General features: G+C 39.1%; 1 protein-coding gene across 1 annotated transcript in view; it reads left to right on the top strand.

The window, feature by feature from the left end:
* The window catches only part of LOC133659127 (neurobeachin-like), a 601,703-nt gene that overhangs the window by 224,474 nt on the left and 360,799 nt on the right, over positions 1 to 16,430 (top strand). The window contains exon 18 of the mRNA XM_062061862.1: positions 10,572 to 10,738. Within this exon, the coding sequence (XP_061917846.1) occupies positions 10,572 to 10,738 (167 nt within the window). The remainder of the gene's footprint in view (positions 1 to 10,571; positions 10,739 to 16,430) is intronic.

Genomic DNA, 16,430 nt, shown 5'->3' with positions numbered 1-16,430 from the left:
GCCTCCCGATGTCTGCATATTGTGATCACGACAACAAACATCCACAAAACAATTAGCTACCTGCTGCCACTTACTGATATGGAAGAGTATTACACGGTTACTCTGCTGCACTCTAGACAGCACCGACACTCAACAATGGCACATATGCGGATTGTAATTACTGGATTGCAAAAATTATTTTTAACCCAATTAGGTGAAATTACATTATCTGGGACGGCACACCAGACTGTATCTAGTTGAAAAACACTGCCCTACTGAACATGCTATCCAACTCTTACTGTTTATGTTAAAGGATGTTACATTTAACAACATCCTATTCGCACTTGCACAATTTTACATGACCGAAAAAGAGTAGGAAGAAGCACAGCATATTTAAACATTTCTCTCAGTATAATAAGGTGAAATTCCTGTTAGTAAAGAGCCATAGCAACAATATCTGTTTTCATGAAGCATTCAGGCAAAGAATACAAAAAATAGGTTTGTGAATATTCATAATCCTGCTTTTATGTTGTTTTATTTTAATACTTCTGAAGCCACAAGAGTGAAAACCACACAAAAAGTCAGCGTGAGTCTTCAAGCTAACAGGGTTTTAGTGAATGTGAATATTTGACACACACACACACACACACGTGCAGGGAGTCACCTCTGTTAGCAGCTTGTACACGTTGGAGTGATGAGTTTCTTATCTGGGAACAGCAGCCATCCTCAAACAGTTGCTTGATTTACAGTTGCGGAGGATCCTTGACCTGCTAGATAAAGTGGAGGAGACGCTGAGATGTGCAATGTCAGAATGAAGGTTCTGTCTGCCAACACTTTATTATCCCCCGCCATACTTCGCCAAGATTGAAGATGCAGGGCGCACATGAGATGTTTGAACAATTAAGGCGGTGTCAAGGCGACGCGTCATGCGCTCAAAAGTGATATTTGTCACGTGGTGGCGCTCGCAGATTGAGTTACCTGCTTCATGAGGAATATGTCGGAGTATGAAATGTGACAGATTTCGAAATTGACGCAGGAAATTCAATTAGCTCCCGGCTTCTGTTAGCAAATTAGATTTTGAATATTAGCTCGCCGTCCTCCCCCTCGTCCCTCTGGGGGTCGCTTTGTAAGACAATCCGATTGCAGCGGCAAATATATGGAGTCTGTCTGCATTACTTTTATCCGGAGATGCTGCAGATATGCTTTTTTGGTTTAGTTTGTTCGTGACTTACAAGAACATTACATGTTGGCAACTGCACATTTTAACATGTCCGAAAAGGAGGAGGAAGAAGCAAAGCTTATTTAACCCTGACCCGTTTTTCATTTCCTGTTTTTAATAGAGATGCTAAATGCTTTCAAATGTAATATCGGAAAGTATCTGTTTCAAAAAGTAAAATGTACACTACCGTTCAAAAGTTTGGGGTCACCCAAACAATTTTGTGGAATAGCCTTCATTTCTAAGAACAAGAATAGACTGTCGAGTTTCAGATGAAAGTTCTCTTTTTCTGGCCATTTTGAGCGTTTAATTGACCCCACAAATGTGATGCTCCAGAAACTCAATCTGCTCAAAGGAGGGTCAGTTTTGTAGCTTCTGTAACGAGCTAAACGGTTTTCAGATGTGTGAACATGATTGCACAAGGGTTTTCTAATCATCAATTAGCCTTCTGAGCCAATGAGCAAACACATTGTACCATTAGAACACTGGAGTGATAGTTGCTGGAAATGAACTTCTATACACCTATGTAGATATTGCACCAAAAACCAGACATTTGCAGCTAGAATAGTCATTTACCACATTAGCAATGTATAGAGTGTATTTCTTTAAAGTTAAGACTAGTTTAAAGTTATCTTCATTGAAAAGTACAGTGCTTTTCCTTCAAAAATAAGGACATTTCAATGTGACCCCAAACTTTTGAACGGTAGTGTATGACTTTTTAAAACGCCGCTGTGTACACGGACGTAGGGAGAAGTACAGAGCGCCAATAAACCTTAAAGGCACTGCCTTTGCATGCCGGCCCAATCACATAATATCTACAGCTTTTCACACACACAAGTGAATGCAAGTCATACTTGGTCAACAGCCATACAAGTCACACTGAGGGTGACCGTATAAACAACTTTAACACTGTTACAAATATGCGCCACACTGTGAAACCACACCAAACAAGAATGACAAACCCATTTCAGGAGAACATCCGCACCGTAACTCAACATAAACACAACAGAACAAATACCCAGAACCCCATGCAGCACTAACTCTTCCGGGACGCTACAATATACACCCCCCGCAACCCAAATCTTTTGTATCGTTCGTACACTGGATGGAATCTTATCAAATCATTTGTACACTGGATGGAATCTTATCGAATCATTTGTACACTGTACAAAATCTTATCAAACTGTTCGTAAACTGGATCGAGTCTTATTAAATCATTCGTAGACTGGATGGAATTTTTTTGAATTTTTCGTACACTGGATCAAATCTTATAGAATCATTCGTATACTATATGAAATTGTTCGTACACGGTATCGAATCTTATCGAATTGTTCGTACACTGGATCTAATCTTATCGATTCGTTCGTACACTGGATTGAATCTTATTGAACTGTTAGTACACTGGATCAAATCGTTCATACACTGGATTGAATCGTATTAAGTTGTTCGTACACTGGATCCCATCTTATCGAAAGGTTCGTACCAGAGGTGTGGACTCGAGTCACATGACTTGGACTCGAGTCAGACTCGAGTCATGAATTTGATGACTTTAGACTCGACTTGACAAAATGTAAAGAGGCTTGCAACTCGACTTAGACTTTAACATCAATGACTTGTGACTTCACTTGGACTTGAGGCTTTTGACTTGACATGACTTGCTACTTTCCCCAAAACCCAAACCTTAAAAAGTTATTTGGGAGCGCTCCGTATCTTTCATTGTATACGTCTGTGTCTATAAGCGTGTGTGCTGCTTGTCAGCGTGTGTGCTGTCAGTACAACAGCCAATCAAATTAAATCTACGTTGTATTCATCCCACAGCTCTCATCCAATCCAATTGCAGGACAACCACCGAACATGAGTTGTCAAACAATGCGGCAGTGAGGAAAAATTATGCCAAAGTTGGTTTCGTTCGGGTATAAAAACTACGACTTGGTCAACAAAAAACGAATTGCCGTATGCAAATCACGCAGTTCGAATATTACAGACGGAGACGCAACAACTTCCAACTTCGTTCGACATTTGAAGTTGCACAAAGAAGGGTAAGTTTTGAATGTAAGATAACGTTTATTGGCTAAGTAACATGACTTTTATTTGCTGTGTAGTTAAATCAGTGAGGCTGTAAACTCACTGCTAACGTTATAACCATAGACATCTTATAAGTAGACGCAGCATTGAGCGCTCCTGCCTACTGGCGCAGACGAGACGCGGAGCCGCCATCTTGGAGTGGTGATCCGCTCCACTCAGTGCAATTCATTTGGCAGGAGCAATGAACTGTCAGCGCATTTAATTCATCTTACCTCACTGAATACCACTGATTTTCACGCGTTTTTTTGTCATACGTGTAGCTATGATAACGGACACATGTTTTGGCTTAACAGTAATATAATATTCTTATACGCTATAAATGACCAGACGTCTGAGATCAAAACTGGGAATATAATCCCAGAGAAGAGGGAAAAAAAACGGTCAGCTATTTTTAAATTGAAGAAACAATATGATTAGATTATATATACATGCGTATATCCTACATAAACAATGTATGAATACATTAGATATCTATATATTTTAGGGACCTATAGACTGTAACTCTGTTGCTGCAGCAGCAGAGAGTTTATTCTGTCTTGACACTTTGTATTGATATTTTGTATTACATTCTTCCCTTAAATGATAATGTTTACAGTGATTGTTTTATATCTATTTTTTATGTATGTCGCTTTGGATAAAAGCGTCTGCCAAATACTTAAACATATATAAACACCTGAAAGTCTTTATATCAATACCAGGTATTATTATTATATCAGCTAAAACCACCAATCTGTTTCACTGGATTCAGAATAAAACCAAATGCTGTCTTACCCAACAATGTTAGTATTTGAATATTGTTACTTGAAGACTTATTCCTGGTTACAATTATACTGTTAAGAAAGTATTGTCTTATACTTTGCCTAAAATGAGAATGCATCATAATCAGTGGCGGCTGGTGAATTTTGTTTTAGGTGGGGCTGAAAGTTTGTAAACCAAACCCCTGTAGGGGGGTCATCCTCCCCCAGAAGATTTCTTTGTGATTCTCACATACAAATATTGAAGATCTTTGCTCCTTCTCAACTTTGTGGTAATGTTATTTTCATAAAATACAACCAATAGTATGTTAATGTTTGTTTTTGCAAATGTGTTTATTCTGTAAAGGAATGAGTTAAATGTTTAAAATTGTTTAAACTATTAAAATGACTGGTTAATAGTGCTATTATGAATTGCAATGTCAGCACCATTTTTTTTCCTGCAATTTCAAATGCACTTGTTTTAATAAATAAATACAGCGTTTTAAAAGCATACACAATCTGTGTAAAAATATTAGTCTGTGGTTAAAAGGACTTGAAAGGACTCGAAACTCAAAATGCAGGACTTGGGACTTGACTTGAGACTTTCTAGTCTTGACTTTGGACTTGACTCGGGACTTGCCTGTCTTGACTCGGGACTTGACTCGAGACTTGAGGGCAAAGACTTGAGACTTACTTGTGACTTGCAAAGCAATGACTTGGTCCCACCTCTGGTTCGTACACTATCAAATCTAATCAAAACGTTCGTACACTGTATCAAATCTTATCAAAACGTTTGTACACTATCGAATCTTATTGAATTTTTCCTACACTGGATCAAATCCTATCGAATTGTTTGTACACTGGATCGAATCTTATCGAAACATTCGTACACCTTATCAAATCTTATCAAAACGTTGGTACATTGTATTGAGTTTTATCGAACTGTTCGTACACTGGATGACATCGTTTTTACACTATCGAATCGTTCGTACACTGTATTGAACTCTTTTGAATTGTTCATGCACTGGATCAAATCTTATCAAACAGATAGAATTTTATCAAACTGTTCGACACTGGATCGAATCGTTCGTACACTGAATAGAATCTTAGCAAATCATTCGTACACTGGATGGAATCTTATCAAATCATTTGTACACTATAAAATCTTATCAAATTGTTCGTACACTGGATCAAATCTTATCGAATCGTTCGTACAGTGTATTGAATCTTATCGAAACATTTGTACACTGTATCAAATTGTTCGTACACTGTATTAAATCTTATTAAATTGATCGTACACTGAATCCAATCTTATCGAAACGTTCGTACACTGTATCAAATCTTATCAAAATGTTTGTACATTGTATCGAATCTTATCGAATTGTTTGTACACTGGATCAAATCCTATCGAATTGTTTGTACCCTGGATCGAATCTTATCGAAACCTTCATACACTGTATCGAATGTTATCTAAACGTTTGTACACTGTATTGAATTTTATCGAACTGTTTGTACACTGGATGAAATCGTTTTAACACTATCGAATCGTTCGTACACTATATTGAATCTTATTGAATCGTTCATACACTGGATCAAAACTTATCAAACCATTCGTACACTGGATCAAATCTTATCGAGCTGTTCGTACACTGGATCAAATCTTATCGAACTGTTTGTACACTGGATCAAATCTTATCGAACTGTTCGTACACTGGATCAAATCTTATCGAATCGTTCTGTTTTTAAAATACATTGTTTTTTAAAGGAATCGTAACCCATGTGTATCGAATCATCCATCACAAAGAGACGCACAACCCACAAAAAGCCAAAAAAAACCAACAACATTGTTTTATCATTTAAGTCAGTGTCCCCCGTCACTCGCCGTCGCAACAATAAATAGAATAATTTGTCTGTGTTATAAGTACACCTCTGCATAACATTGTATTCTAATTAACATTAAAGACAAGAAAAAGGAAAGAAGTGTAAATCAAGAAGTGTCAAAAAATGGAGTTAACTTTGTTGTCTTACCAACAATCGAGTAGTAACTAAACTAATCTGTGGCTTCTCAGTGCAACACACAACATCCCAAAAGTGTCCCGTTAAATCCCGTCCGACCAAAACTCTAACAATAACAACAGTTCTGTAGGTGAATTATGTAAACTCACTACAATTTAAAAAAATTAAAAAAATTGTAAAAAAGAATAATTATAAAAAAAAACCTCATTTGTTGAACGCTCGCCTCTGCCGCAGGTACTCGCTGTTCCTCTTGCCTAAACGCCGCATTGAGTTGCAGGACGGGGAGACGACAGGGCGTTGAAACAAGTTCGCTAGTTAGCATAGTTAGCATCATCTAAGTAGCTTACTTGTTGTCGCCTGCCTTCACGCTCCAAGCCACAACGTTGACGGCTTCCTACGTAGTTCCGAACCAGTTGTGGTTCTAGAGCAGGGGTGTCAAACTCATTTTAGCTCAGGGGCCGCATGGAGGAAAATCTGTGCACACACGGGCCGCACCATTAAAATCATGGCATTAAAACAAAAAAATTAAGACAAATTTAGATTGTTTTCTTTGTCTTACTTTGGCCAAAAATAGAACAAACACATTCTGAAAATATCACAATAAAAATATAGACAAAAAAACCCCGGCAGCGGTAAAGTTTAGATCCATGAAGGAAAGAAGAAAGTGAATGAATGTTTATAACTGAATACATTTACATATGCATAAAAATGTGTTTTCTTTTGTATTTTTTTTTAAAGTAACGTTTATGACAACCTTTTTCCAAAACACAATATAGAATGTGAGATATAACAGGTTAATGCATACGTTTATCATTTGTTTTCAAAACGCTTACAAAAAAGTGGGACCCCAAAAATTTACTGTGGGACCCCATTTCTTTTGACTTGATGGGGTCCCTGGCACCCCATTTTGAAAATTCCTAGCGCCAACACTGATGGAGTATCGGTGCGTGCAAAACAGCAGCAGGCGTCTGTGGCCCGCGGGCCGGTTCTAATACTAATCAAATATCATCCTGGGGGCCATAGATAATTCATTCACGGGCCGGATCTGGCCCGCGGGCCTTGACTTTGACACCCCTGTTCTAGAGCATTCATCAGTAGCCAGCGAGATAATATATTTTTGATAAAACGACGTAAACGGAGGTCACAACGCTGGAAGTATATTTCCCGAGGGGGCGTGGCTGTAAGATAGAGTCCTTTGCTTGCATGTTATTGAATTTTGCATTACAATTTCAATGATAATAATGTTAGTAAATTACAAAAATTTTTTAAAATTGCATTAAATTGGACACAAAAGGCCAACCAAATGAGGTTGGTAGATGAGAATAAATCAGTAGGTCAAATATAATGTAGAAATTAAACCAATTGCAGGAAATGTAGTCTTGATTTTCAGAATTTCCTTTCATGCCGATAGAAATGTTCTTCTTTTTTGGGTCAGTTTTCCTCTTTTTTTTTCTCTCAGAGGGTACTCGCATGCCTGTGTTTGACTTTAGTGGCATATTTTCCCAAAAAGTTATTTCATGTAATTTCATTCAGATTCACGACACACTAATTTAGAATCTAATTTAAAACATTTGTATGCTCGTACAACACTTAAAACCTTCAGCATATCAGTATGTGGAATTAAATTATGGAATGGATTAACCAGAGAAATCAAACAAAGCACCAATATGATTCAGTTTAAGAGACCGTTCAAACTACAAGTGTTCACAAAGTACACAGAACAAGAATTATGATGAACATCTTGAACCCATTTTTTACCATTTTTTATTGAGACAAAGATTATTTACGTATTTAATATTTGTTTGCTCACTATGGTGTATTATTTATGTATTATTTATTGTTCACTGTTCTGCTACAGAGAACAAGGACATTGGATACACTTGCTATGGTATGAAAAGGGGTAGGATTAAATAAACTCTGCTTCTTCCTACTCCTTTTCGGACGTGCTGTAATGAAACAACTGAAAATCGATATTCCCCCTCACTTTTATATGATTATATTACTATTATCATTACTGTTATTATTCAGTGAACCTAAACGTTCTATTCAAGCCCATTGTGAGTATATAGTGGTGAATTGTGCGACAAAAAGCACATCAATTAATACAAATTAATAAGATTAAAAAATAAATAATAATAATAAATAATTATAGTGACACTTGTGTTTTTGTTTTTATTTCATTATTTGTTTTGAAAATAATAATCTAATAATTAATCGAATTGTCCAAGCTAGAATATATCTGCAGAACATTTCATCAAATGTAAACATGAGAAGAACTCCAATACAATATTAGGGGTGTGGGAAAAACTCGATTCGAATTTGAATCACGATTCTCACGTTGTGCGATTCAGAATCGATTCTCATTTTTAAAAAATCGATTTTTTTTGGGGGGGGGATTTTTTTTATTTAAAAAAATATTTATTTGTATTTATTTTTTTATTTTTTTAAATTAATCAATCCAAAAAAACAAACAAAGCAATACCATAACAATGCAATCCAATTCCAAAAGCAAACCCGACCCAGCAACACTCAGAACTGCAATAAACAGAGCAATTGAGAGGAGACACAAACACGACACAGAACAAACCAAAAGTAGTGAAACAAAAATGAATATTATCAACAACAGTATCAATATTAGTTACAATTTCAACATAGCAGTGATTAAAAATCCCTCATTGACATTATCATTAGACATTTATAAAAAAAAAAAAAAGAACAATAGTGTCACAGTGGCTTACACTTGCATCGCATCTCATAAGCTTGACAACACACTGTGTCCAATATTTTCACAAAGATAAAATAAGTCATATTTTTGGTTCATTTAATAGTTAAAACAAATGTACATTATTGCAATCAGTTGATAAAACATTGTCCTTTACAATTATAAAAGCTTTTTACAAAAATCTACTACTCTGCTTGCATGTCAGCAGACTGGGGTAGATCCTGCTGAAATCCTATGTATTGAAAGAATAGAGAATCCTTTTGAATCGGGAAAAAATTGTTTTTGAATTGAGAATCGTGTTGAATTGAAAAAAAAATTGATTTTGAATCGAATCGTGACCCCAAGAATCGATATTGAATCGAATCGTGGGACACCCAAAGATTCACAGCCCTAGTATGCATGTTCCAAATAACTAAATAAACTAAAACCAAATTAATTGTGCGACAAAAAGCACATAAATTAATAAAAATTAATAAGATGAAAAATTAAAATAATTAAAAAAATTGACAAAACATCCATCCATCCATCCATCCATTTTCTACCGCTTATTCCCTTCGGGGTCGCGGGGGGCGCTGGAGCCTATCTCAGCTACAATCGGGCGGAAGGCGGGGTACACCCTGGACAAGTCGCCACCTCATCGCGGGGCCAACACAGATAGACAGACAACATTCACACTCACATTCACACACTAGGGCCAATTTAGTGTTGCCAATCAGCCTATCCCCAGGTGCATGTCAATAACTAATAATTATAGTGACACTTATGTTTTGTTTGTTTTTGTTTTGAAAATAATAATCTAATAATTAATTGTCCAAGCCATAATAAATCTGCAGCAAATTAAATAAATGTAAACATAAGAGGAGAAATATAACCTTAGAGGAAAATCCAATTTAAAACATTTGTATGCACGTACAACACTTAAAACCTTTAGCATATCAGTATGTGGAATTAAATTATGGAACGGATTAACCAAATAAATCAAACAAAGTACCAATATGATTCAGTTTAAGAGACTGTTCAAACTGCAATTGTTCACAAAGTACACAGAACAAGAATTATGATGAACATCTTGAACCCTTTTTTTTTATTATTGAGACAAAGATTATTTATGTATTCAATATTTATTTGCTTACTATGGTGTGTTATTTATTTATTATTTATTTGTTCACTGTTCTGTTACAGAGAACAAGGAAATTGGATAAAATTGCTATGGTATGAAAAAGGGGTAGGATTAAATAAGCTCTGCTTCTTCCTACTCCTTTTCGGACATGCTGTATTATTTCAGTGTGATACCAAGTCCGGTCGTATGGTCGTTGATTTTTTTTTTTTTTTGCAACATTTAGCATAAAGAAGCAAGGTTCCATTGTTGCAGGGAGAGTTCCTAGAGTGTGCCGCCGAGCAAATATACCATCTTATTTATTTCCCACTTGCAGTACAGCACAATAGAGGAATGATATGTAGCGCTCTCCCATCCCTGACAGCTGATGGTCCTTGTGGCTCTATTATAGCATTCTCCTCCCTCGTCTAATAGCCGCGTCCACGCCGCCTAGCAGGGAGCCTCATCTGTCCTCGGACTGCCTTCACGCGCCCGCCGTGATTTACTGCGCTCCTCCGAGGGAGGCGGAATATATCTCCGGGCTGTCCGCTAATATCGCCACGCACTCAAGTGTGTTGACTGAAGCCGGGACATCCGTCAGCGTGACAAATACCACGCGCTCTTCGTTATCACCGCTGTCAGACCCGGCTTTCCGCATAAGTTTATTTGTTTTTAAAAAGCAATAAATACTGTGTTTCTTCTCTCTCTGTGTCATTGAATCAGTCCAACTGCGGGCAGTACGCCGCTGAGAGGAAAGAGGAGGAGAAGATGTGCGACCACCTGGTCGGCGCCGCCAAGCACAGAGACCACGTGACGGCCAATCAGCTGAGGCAGAAGATCGTCAACATCCTCACCAACAAACACGGCGCCTGGGGGATGCTGGGCCCGAGGTGAGCCTTCCACCGCCCACCAGAACTTAGTTGAAACTCAGTTATAAGGCGAAGCTGCTCGTTAATGTCGTTTTCCCACAATCCGAGAGGGTCGACGGCGAGGTCAGCAAACGCAATTACAGTGCGGGTCAGCCTTATCCCCACGGGGGTGCCTGATTGGCCGCTCATCCCACAGTTTGCCTTGAAGGGTTGGTGGGGGGGGATTCTGTCCAGGCATTTGCTGACCTGCTCGGCAACACACACCAGCACCTGGTGGTAGTTTCAGACTCGACCCCCACCCCAACCCCCGTGGGTCCTGTTAGAATAAGCGCTGGATCCACTTCTCCGGCTCCAGGCAGCCGAGGGGAAAGATCAAGGAAAGACGGTCCTTCTGGACAAACTGATTTATCCTTACGTTATCAGCGCTGTACGTCTTCATTTTTTGGTGGAGTTTTACTGCAAAATGTTTCACGTCTTGTCCTTGTCCTGCTATGTGGGAACCGTTTGTCCTTTGCATTTTGGGTTTTGATGCCTCTAAAGCAGTGGTTCTTAACCTGGGTTCGATCGAACCCTAGGGGTTCGGTGAGTCGGCCTCAGTGGAGGTAAAGACACATCCGAATTATCATGTGAATAAAAACTTCTCCCTATCGGCGTATTATGGATACCTCCAAACAACGTTCCTTCTAAGGTGCGCGCCTGTGCAATTGCGCACTGCTCAAGCGTCCTCTGCGCACGGCAAATCTATGCCGCGCACAAAATCAAATAAAAAAATAAGCGCATAACAATTTTCGACGCACGGACACGACAGAGAAAACGGTTTTCGTCATCATTGTTCAAATATTGTAACGTCTGTCGAGACGCTTTGAGGACATGAATTCCATCCATCACTTTACTGAGCAAAACTCTTTATTGTCGGCCATAAACACATCACCAAAGCATTAGTAAAAAAAAATGATATCTAGCAAAAGTGGTCATTTTCTGCAGTACAAACCAGACCAAAAGCAACTTTGTTATATCAACAGCAGCCGCTCGCTCTTTCTCACTTGCGCCAACACATGCCCATATGGCACTTAGCCAGTGATGCGTTTACAGCCACACAAAAAGTCGGGCAACTCCAACACCACACATAAAGTGTCATTCCAGGTCATTACACTATGATTTACCAATCAAATGTGTGCTTATTCTAGTGTCATTTATTAGGAATCTTAATTTATAAATATTAATCATGAAATGCTGTTAGTATATTAAATAAATACTAATACAAATATATTTTTTACAAACAGGAAGTTGCAGGAATGTACACATGATCCCCTGCTTACATCTCATTGTGCAACATGTGAATGTTTTAATGGGAACTAAATGCAATGTCTGAAAGGGGTACAAACTATTTCCAAAGCAGGACCTCCACCCAGACAAACAATACAAGTACACAGTTCATGAAAAACAATATTTTGTAATTGTCATTGTAAGTGGGCCTAAACACTTATATTAGAAATGGAAATGACTGCTGTCATTTGATTATAATAATAAGAGAATGTTGTCTGTCTATCTGTGTTGGCCCTGCGATGAGGTGGGGACTTGTCCAGGGTGTACTCCGCCTTCCGCCCGAATGCAGCTGAGATAGGCTCCAGCGACCCCGAAAGGGACAAGCGGTAGAAAATGGATGGATGGATGGAGATTGAACTTGTTATTTAGTCAGGTTTGGGACAGGTGTGCTGCTGGTGTAGCCACAGTGTGCACGTGTGATGTTGCTCACATGTGCTCCACTGAATGCTCGGGGAGTTTTTGCGTTTGCTCACACACATGAACAATTAGAGGGAACATTACCCCCAAACAATGTTCCCTCTAATTTTCCATCTGATTTGCAGGTTGTTTGATTGATCGATTGAAACGTTTCCCAGCAGATTGCAAAGGAAGAGAATACATTATATGAAACAGTACAGTTTACACAGTACAGTACATATTCCGTACAATTGACCACTAAATGGTAACACCCGAATAAGTTTTTCAACGTGTTTAAGTCGGGGTAAACGTTAATCTATTCATGGTAAGGTGTGTCATTTGTTGTGAGTTCATGCACTGTGTTGGTTTTGTTCTTTGAACAAGGTGATGTTCATGCATGGTTCATTTTGTACACCAGTAAAAACATGACTTTTTCTTGAATTTGTAAATAAACATTTTATTTTTCACTAAAGAAGGGTTCGGTGAATGAGCATATGAAACTGGTGGGGTTCGGTACCTCCAACAAGGTTAAGAACCACTGCTCTAAAGTAAAAATTTTTTAGTTTTTACTCGTTAATTTAGCTTCAAACACAAAAAAGAGCCAGATGATTCGCCCCCCAGTAGTCATTTTTGGGCCTTGTGTGTGCGATACACACAGCTTACCCCCATGAATGTGTGAATGCAGAGTGAATGAATGATGGGTTCTCAGTTCTCTGTAAAGCGCTGTATAAATCTAATCCATTATTATTAGTATATGGCGTGGGTCATACACTTATAATGCCAAAAGTATTTGGCCACCCATCCAAATGATCAGAATCAGGTGTCCTAATCACTTGGCCCGGCCACAGGTGTATAAAATCAAGCACTTAGGCATGGAGACTGTTTCTACAAACATTTTTGAAAGAATGGGCCGCTCTCAGGAGCTCATTGATTTCCAGCGTGGAACTGTCATAGGATGCCACATGTGCAACAAATCCAGTCGTGAAATTTCCTCGCTCCTAAATATTCCAATGTCAACTGTCGGCTTTATTAAAAGAAAATGGAAGAGTTCAGGAACAACAGCAACTCAGCCACCAAGTGGTAGGCCACGTAAACTGACTGACAGTTACTACATAGCTCCGAACTTCATGTGACCTTCCAATTAGCCCACGTACAGTACGCAGAGAGCTTCATGGAAAGGGTTTCCATGGCCTAGCAGCTGCATGTAAGCCATACATCACCAAGTCCAATGCAAAGGATGGGATGCAGTGGTGTAAAGCACGTCACCACTGGACTCTAGAGCAGTTGGAGACGCGTTCTCTGGAGTGATGAATCACGCTTTTCCATCTGGCAATCTGATGGACGAGTCTGGGTTTGGAGGTTGCCAAGAGAACGGTACATTTCGGACTGCATTGTGCCGAGTGTGAAATTTGGTGGAGGAGGAATTATGGTGTGGGGTTGTTTTTCAGGAGTTGGGCTTGGCCCCTTAGTTCCAGTGACAGGAACTTTGAATGCTCCAGGATACCAAAACATTTTGGACAATTCCATGCTCCCAACCTTGTGGGAACAGTTTGGAGCGGGCCCCTTCCTCTTCCAACATGACTGTGCACCAGTGCACAAAGCAAGGTCCATAAAGACTTGGATGACAGAGTTTGGTGTGGGTGAACTTGACTGGCCTGCACAGAGTCCTGACCTGACACCTTTGGGATGAATTAGAACGGAGACTGATAGCCAGGTCTTCTCGACCAATATCAGTGTGTGACCTCACCAATGCGCTTTTGGAAGAATGGTGGAAAATTCTTATACTGTAAACACACTCTGCAACCTTGTGGACAGCCTTCCCAGAAGAGTTGAAGCTGTAATAGCTGCAAAGGGTGGACCGACATCATATTGAACCCTATGGGTTAGGAATGGGATGGCACTTCAAGCTCATATGTGAGTCAAGGCAGGTGGCCAAATACTTTTGGCAATATAGTGTATATATGAGTAAAGCACGGTCGATGGTAAAACACCTGAATCCATAACAAAAAACATATATTTTTGTGCTTTCCTTCTTTTAGCTAGGAATGAAAACATTTATCGGCCGATAATATCGGCAGGCCGATATTATCGGACATCTCTAATATATATATATATATATATATATACATATATATATTCAGAGTGCGATGTCACGTTAAAAATTGAAATGCATTTTTAGACAATGAGCAACTGGGAGACACCGAGAGTAACAAGCAATACAAAATGGATTAGAAAGGACAGATTTAAAAAAATAATTATAATAAAAATAATAATTTTTTTTTTTTTAACTTGGGACTTCCCGCGGGCCAGATTTTGGATGCTGGCGGGCCACAGTTTGGGAACCCCTGCTCTAGAGAGCGCTCGCAGCCCAACTATGGTTAGAAAACACTGATGTGTGTGTGTATATACAGATATATATATATATATATACACTACCGTTCAAAAGTTTGGGGGTCACCCAAACAATTTTGTGGAATAGCCTTCATTTCTAAGAACAAGAATAGACTGTCGAGTTTCAGATGAAAGTTCTCTTTTTCTGGCCATTTTGAGCGTTTAATTGACCCCACAAATGTGATGCTCCAGAAACTCAATCTGCTCAAAGGAAGGTCAGTTTTGTAGCTTCTGTAACGAGCTAAACTGTTTTCAGATGTGTGAACATGATTGCACAAGGGTTTTCTAATCATCAATTAGCCTTCTGAGCCAATGAGTGAACACATTGTACCATTAGAACACTGGAGTGATAGTTGCTGGAAATGGACCTCTATACACCTATGTAGATATTGTACCAACAACCAGATATTTGCAGCTAGAATAGTCATTTACCACATTAGCAATGTATAGAGTGTATTTCTTTAAAGTTAAGACTAGTTTAAAGTTATCTTCATTTAAAAGTACAGTGCTTTTCTTTCAAAAATAAGGACATTTCAATGTGACCCCAGACTTTTGAACGGTAGTGTGTGTATTTATATATATATACACACACACTGTATGTTGACAAATACAGCGTCAGGAAGTTGACGTTGACGCAAAAAATGGTATAAGTTACGTTTTCGTTTTAATCACCGTTTTGCGCTACGTTTAGCTTTTTCCGAGGAAGCAGAAAAATTTGACAGAATAACGGGACCAAAAGTGGAGGAAACATATGTCGTATTGGTTTCGAAAATGAAAAGTATCAACATTTTTCAGTGTACGGCCCTCAGTGGAAAAGGTCTGGACACACCTGCTATATTAATCAAAATGATCCAAACCAGTAATTGTTTGATCGATGGACTGAAGTACATTTATTGTCAAATTGACCTTCGCCTTCAGTCTTTGCAGTTTGACGGTAATGTGATAGTATATGCACTAAAAGACCATCACTTCATTACACAAGGACATGATACTACTGGTAAATTGGCCTCGAGTTTTTATCAACGCTGTCTGGTTTAGGTGATTTAAGTTGTTCAAGTTACATTTTATGTCCTAATCAGAATCGGAACGCGAACCCGATATGTTTATTGTGCCGCAAACACTCGCATGAGCCTTCAGTCGGAGCAGTCGGGACGACGAGTTCACGTTCAAATATTTATGGAGTTCCTCTCTCGCTTTCTCTCCGTCAGAGCCGGTGGAGCACGGCCGCGTTGTAAATGACACCGCAAAACTCGCAACAAATTCAAATTTAATGGCAAACTGCTGTTGAAGAAAAATGACGCAATATGCCGTCCCCCCTCGCCGCTGCCCCACACTGGCGCTCGGGGGGACGTCGCAGCTCAGTCTTATTCAATGCTACATTAACTTTCCCATTTATGCTGCTCTTGTAGAATAGAAAAGCCCTCCAGCATGTTGAAGTGGATGTCTGCTGTGTGTGTGTGTGTGTGTGTGTGTGTGTGTGTGTGTGTGTGTGTGTGTGTGTGTGTGTGTGTGTGTGTGCGTGTGCGTGTGCGTGTGTGTGTGTGTGTGTGTGTGTGTGTGTGTGTGTGCGTGTGCGTGCGTGTGTGTGTGTGTTCTTGTA

Source organism: Entelurus aequoreus, linkage group LG10, assembly GCF_033978785.1.
Source record: "Entelurus aequoreus isolate RoL-2023_Sb linkage group LG10, RoL_Eaeq_v1.1, whole genome shotgun sequence".
NCBI lineage: Eukaryota > Metazoa > Chordata > Actinopteri > Syngnathiformes > Syngnathidae > Entelurus > Entelurus aequoreus.
Note: the sequence above shows the minus strand (reverse complement) of the source record. Positions and strands in the feature narration are given on the sequence as shown.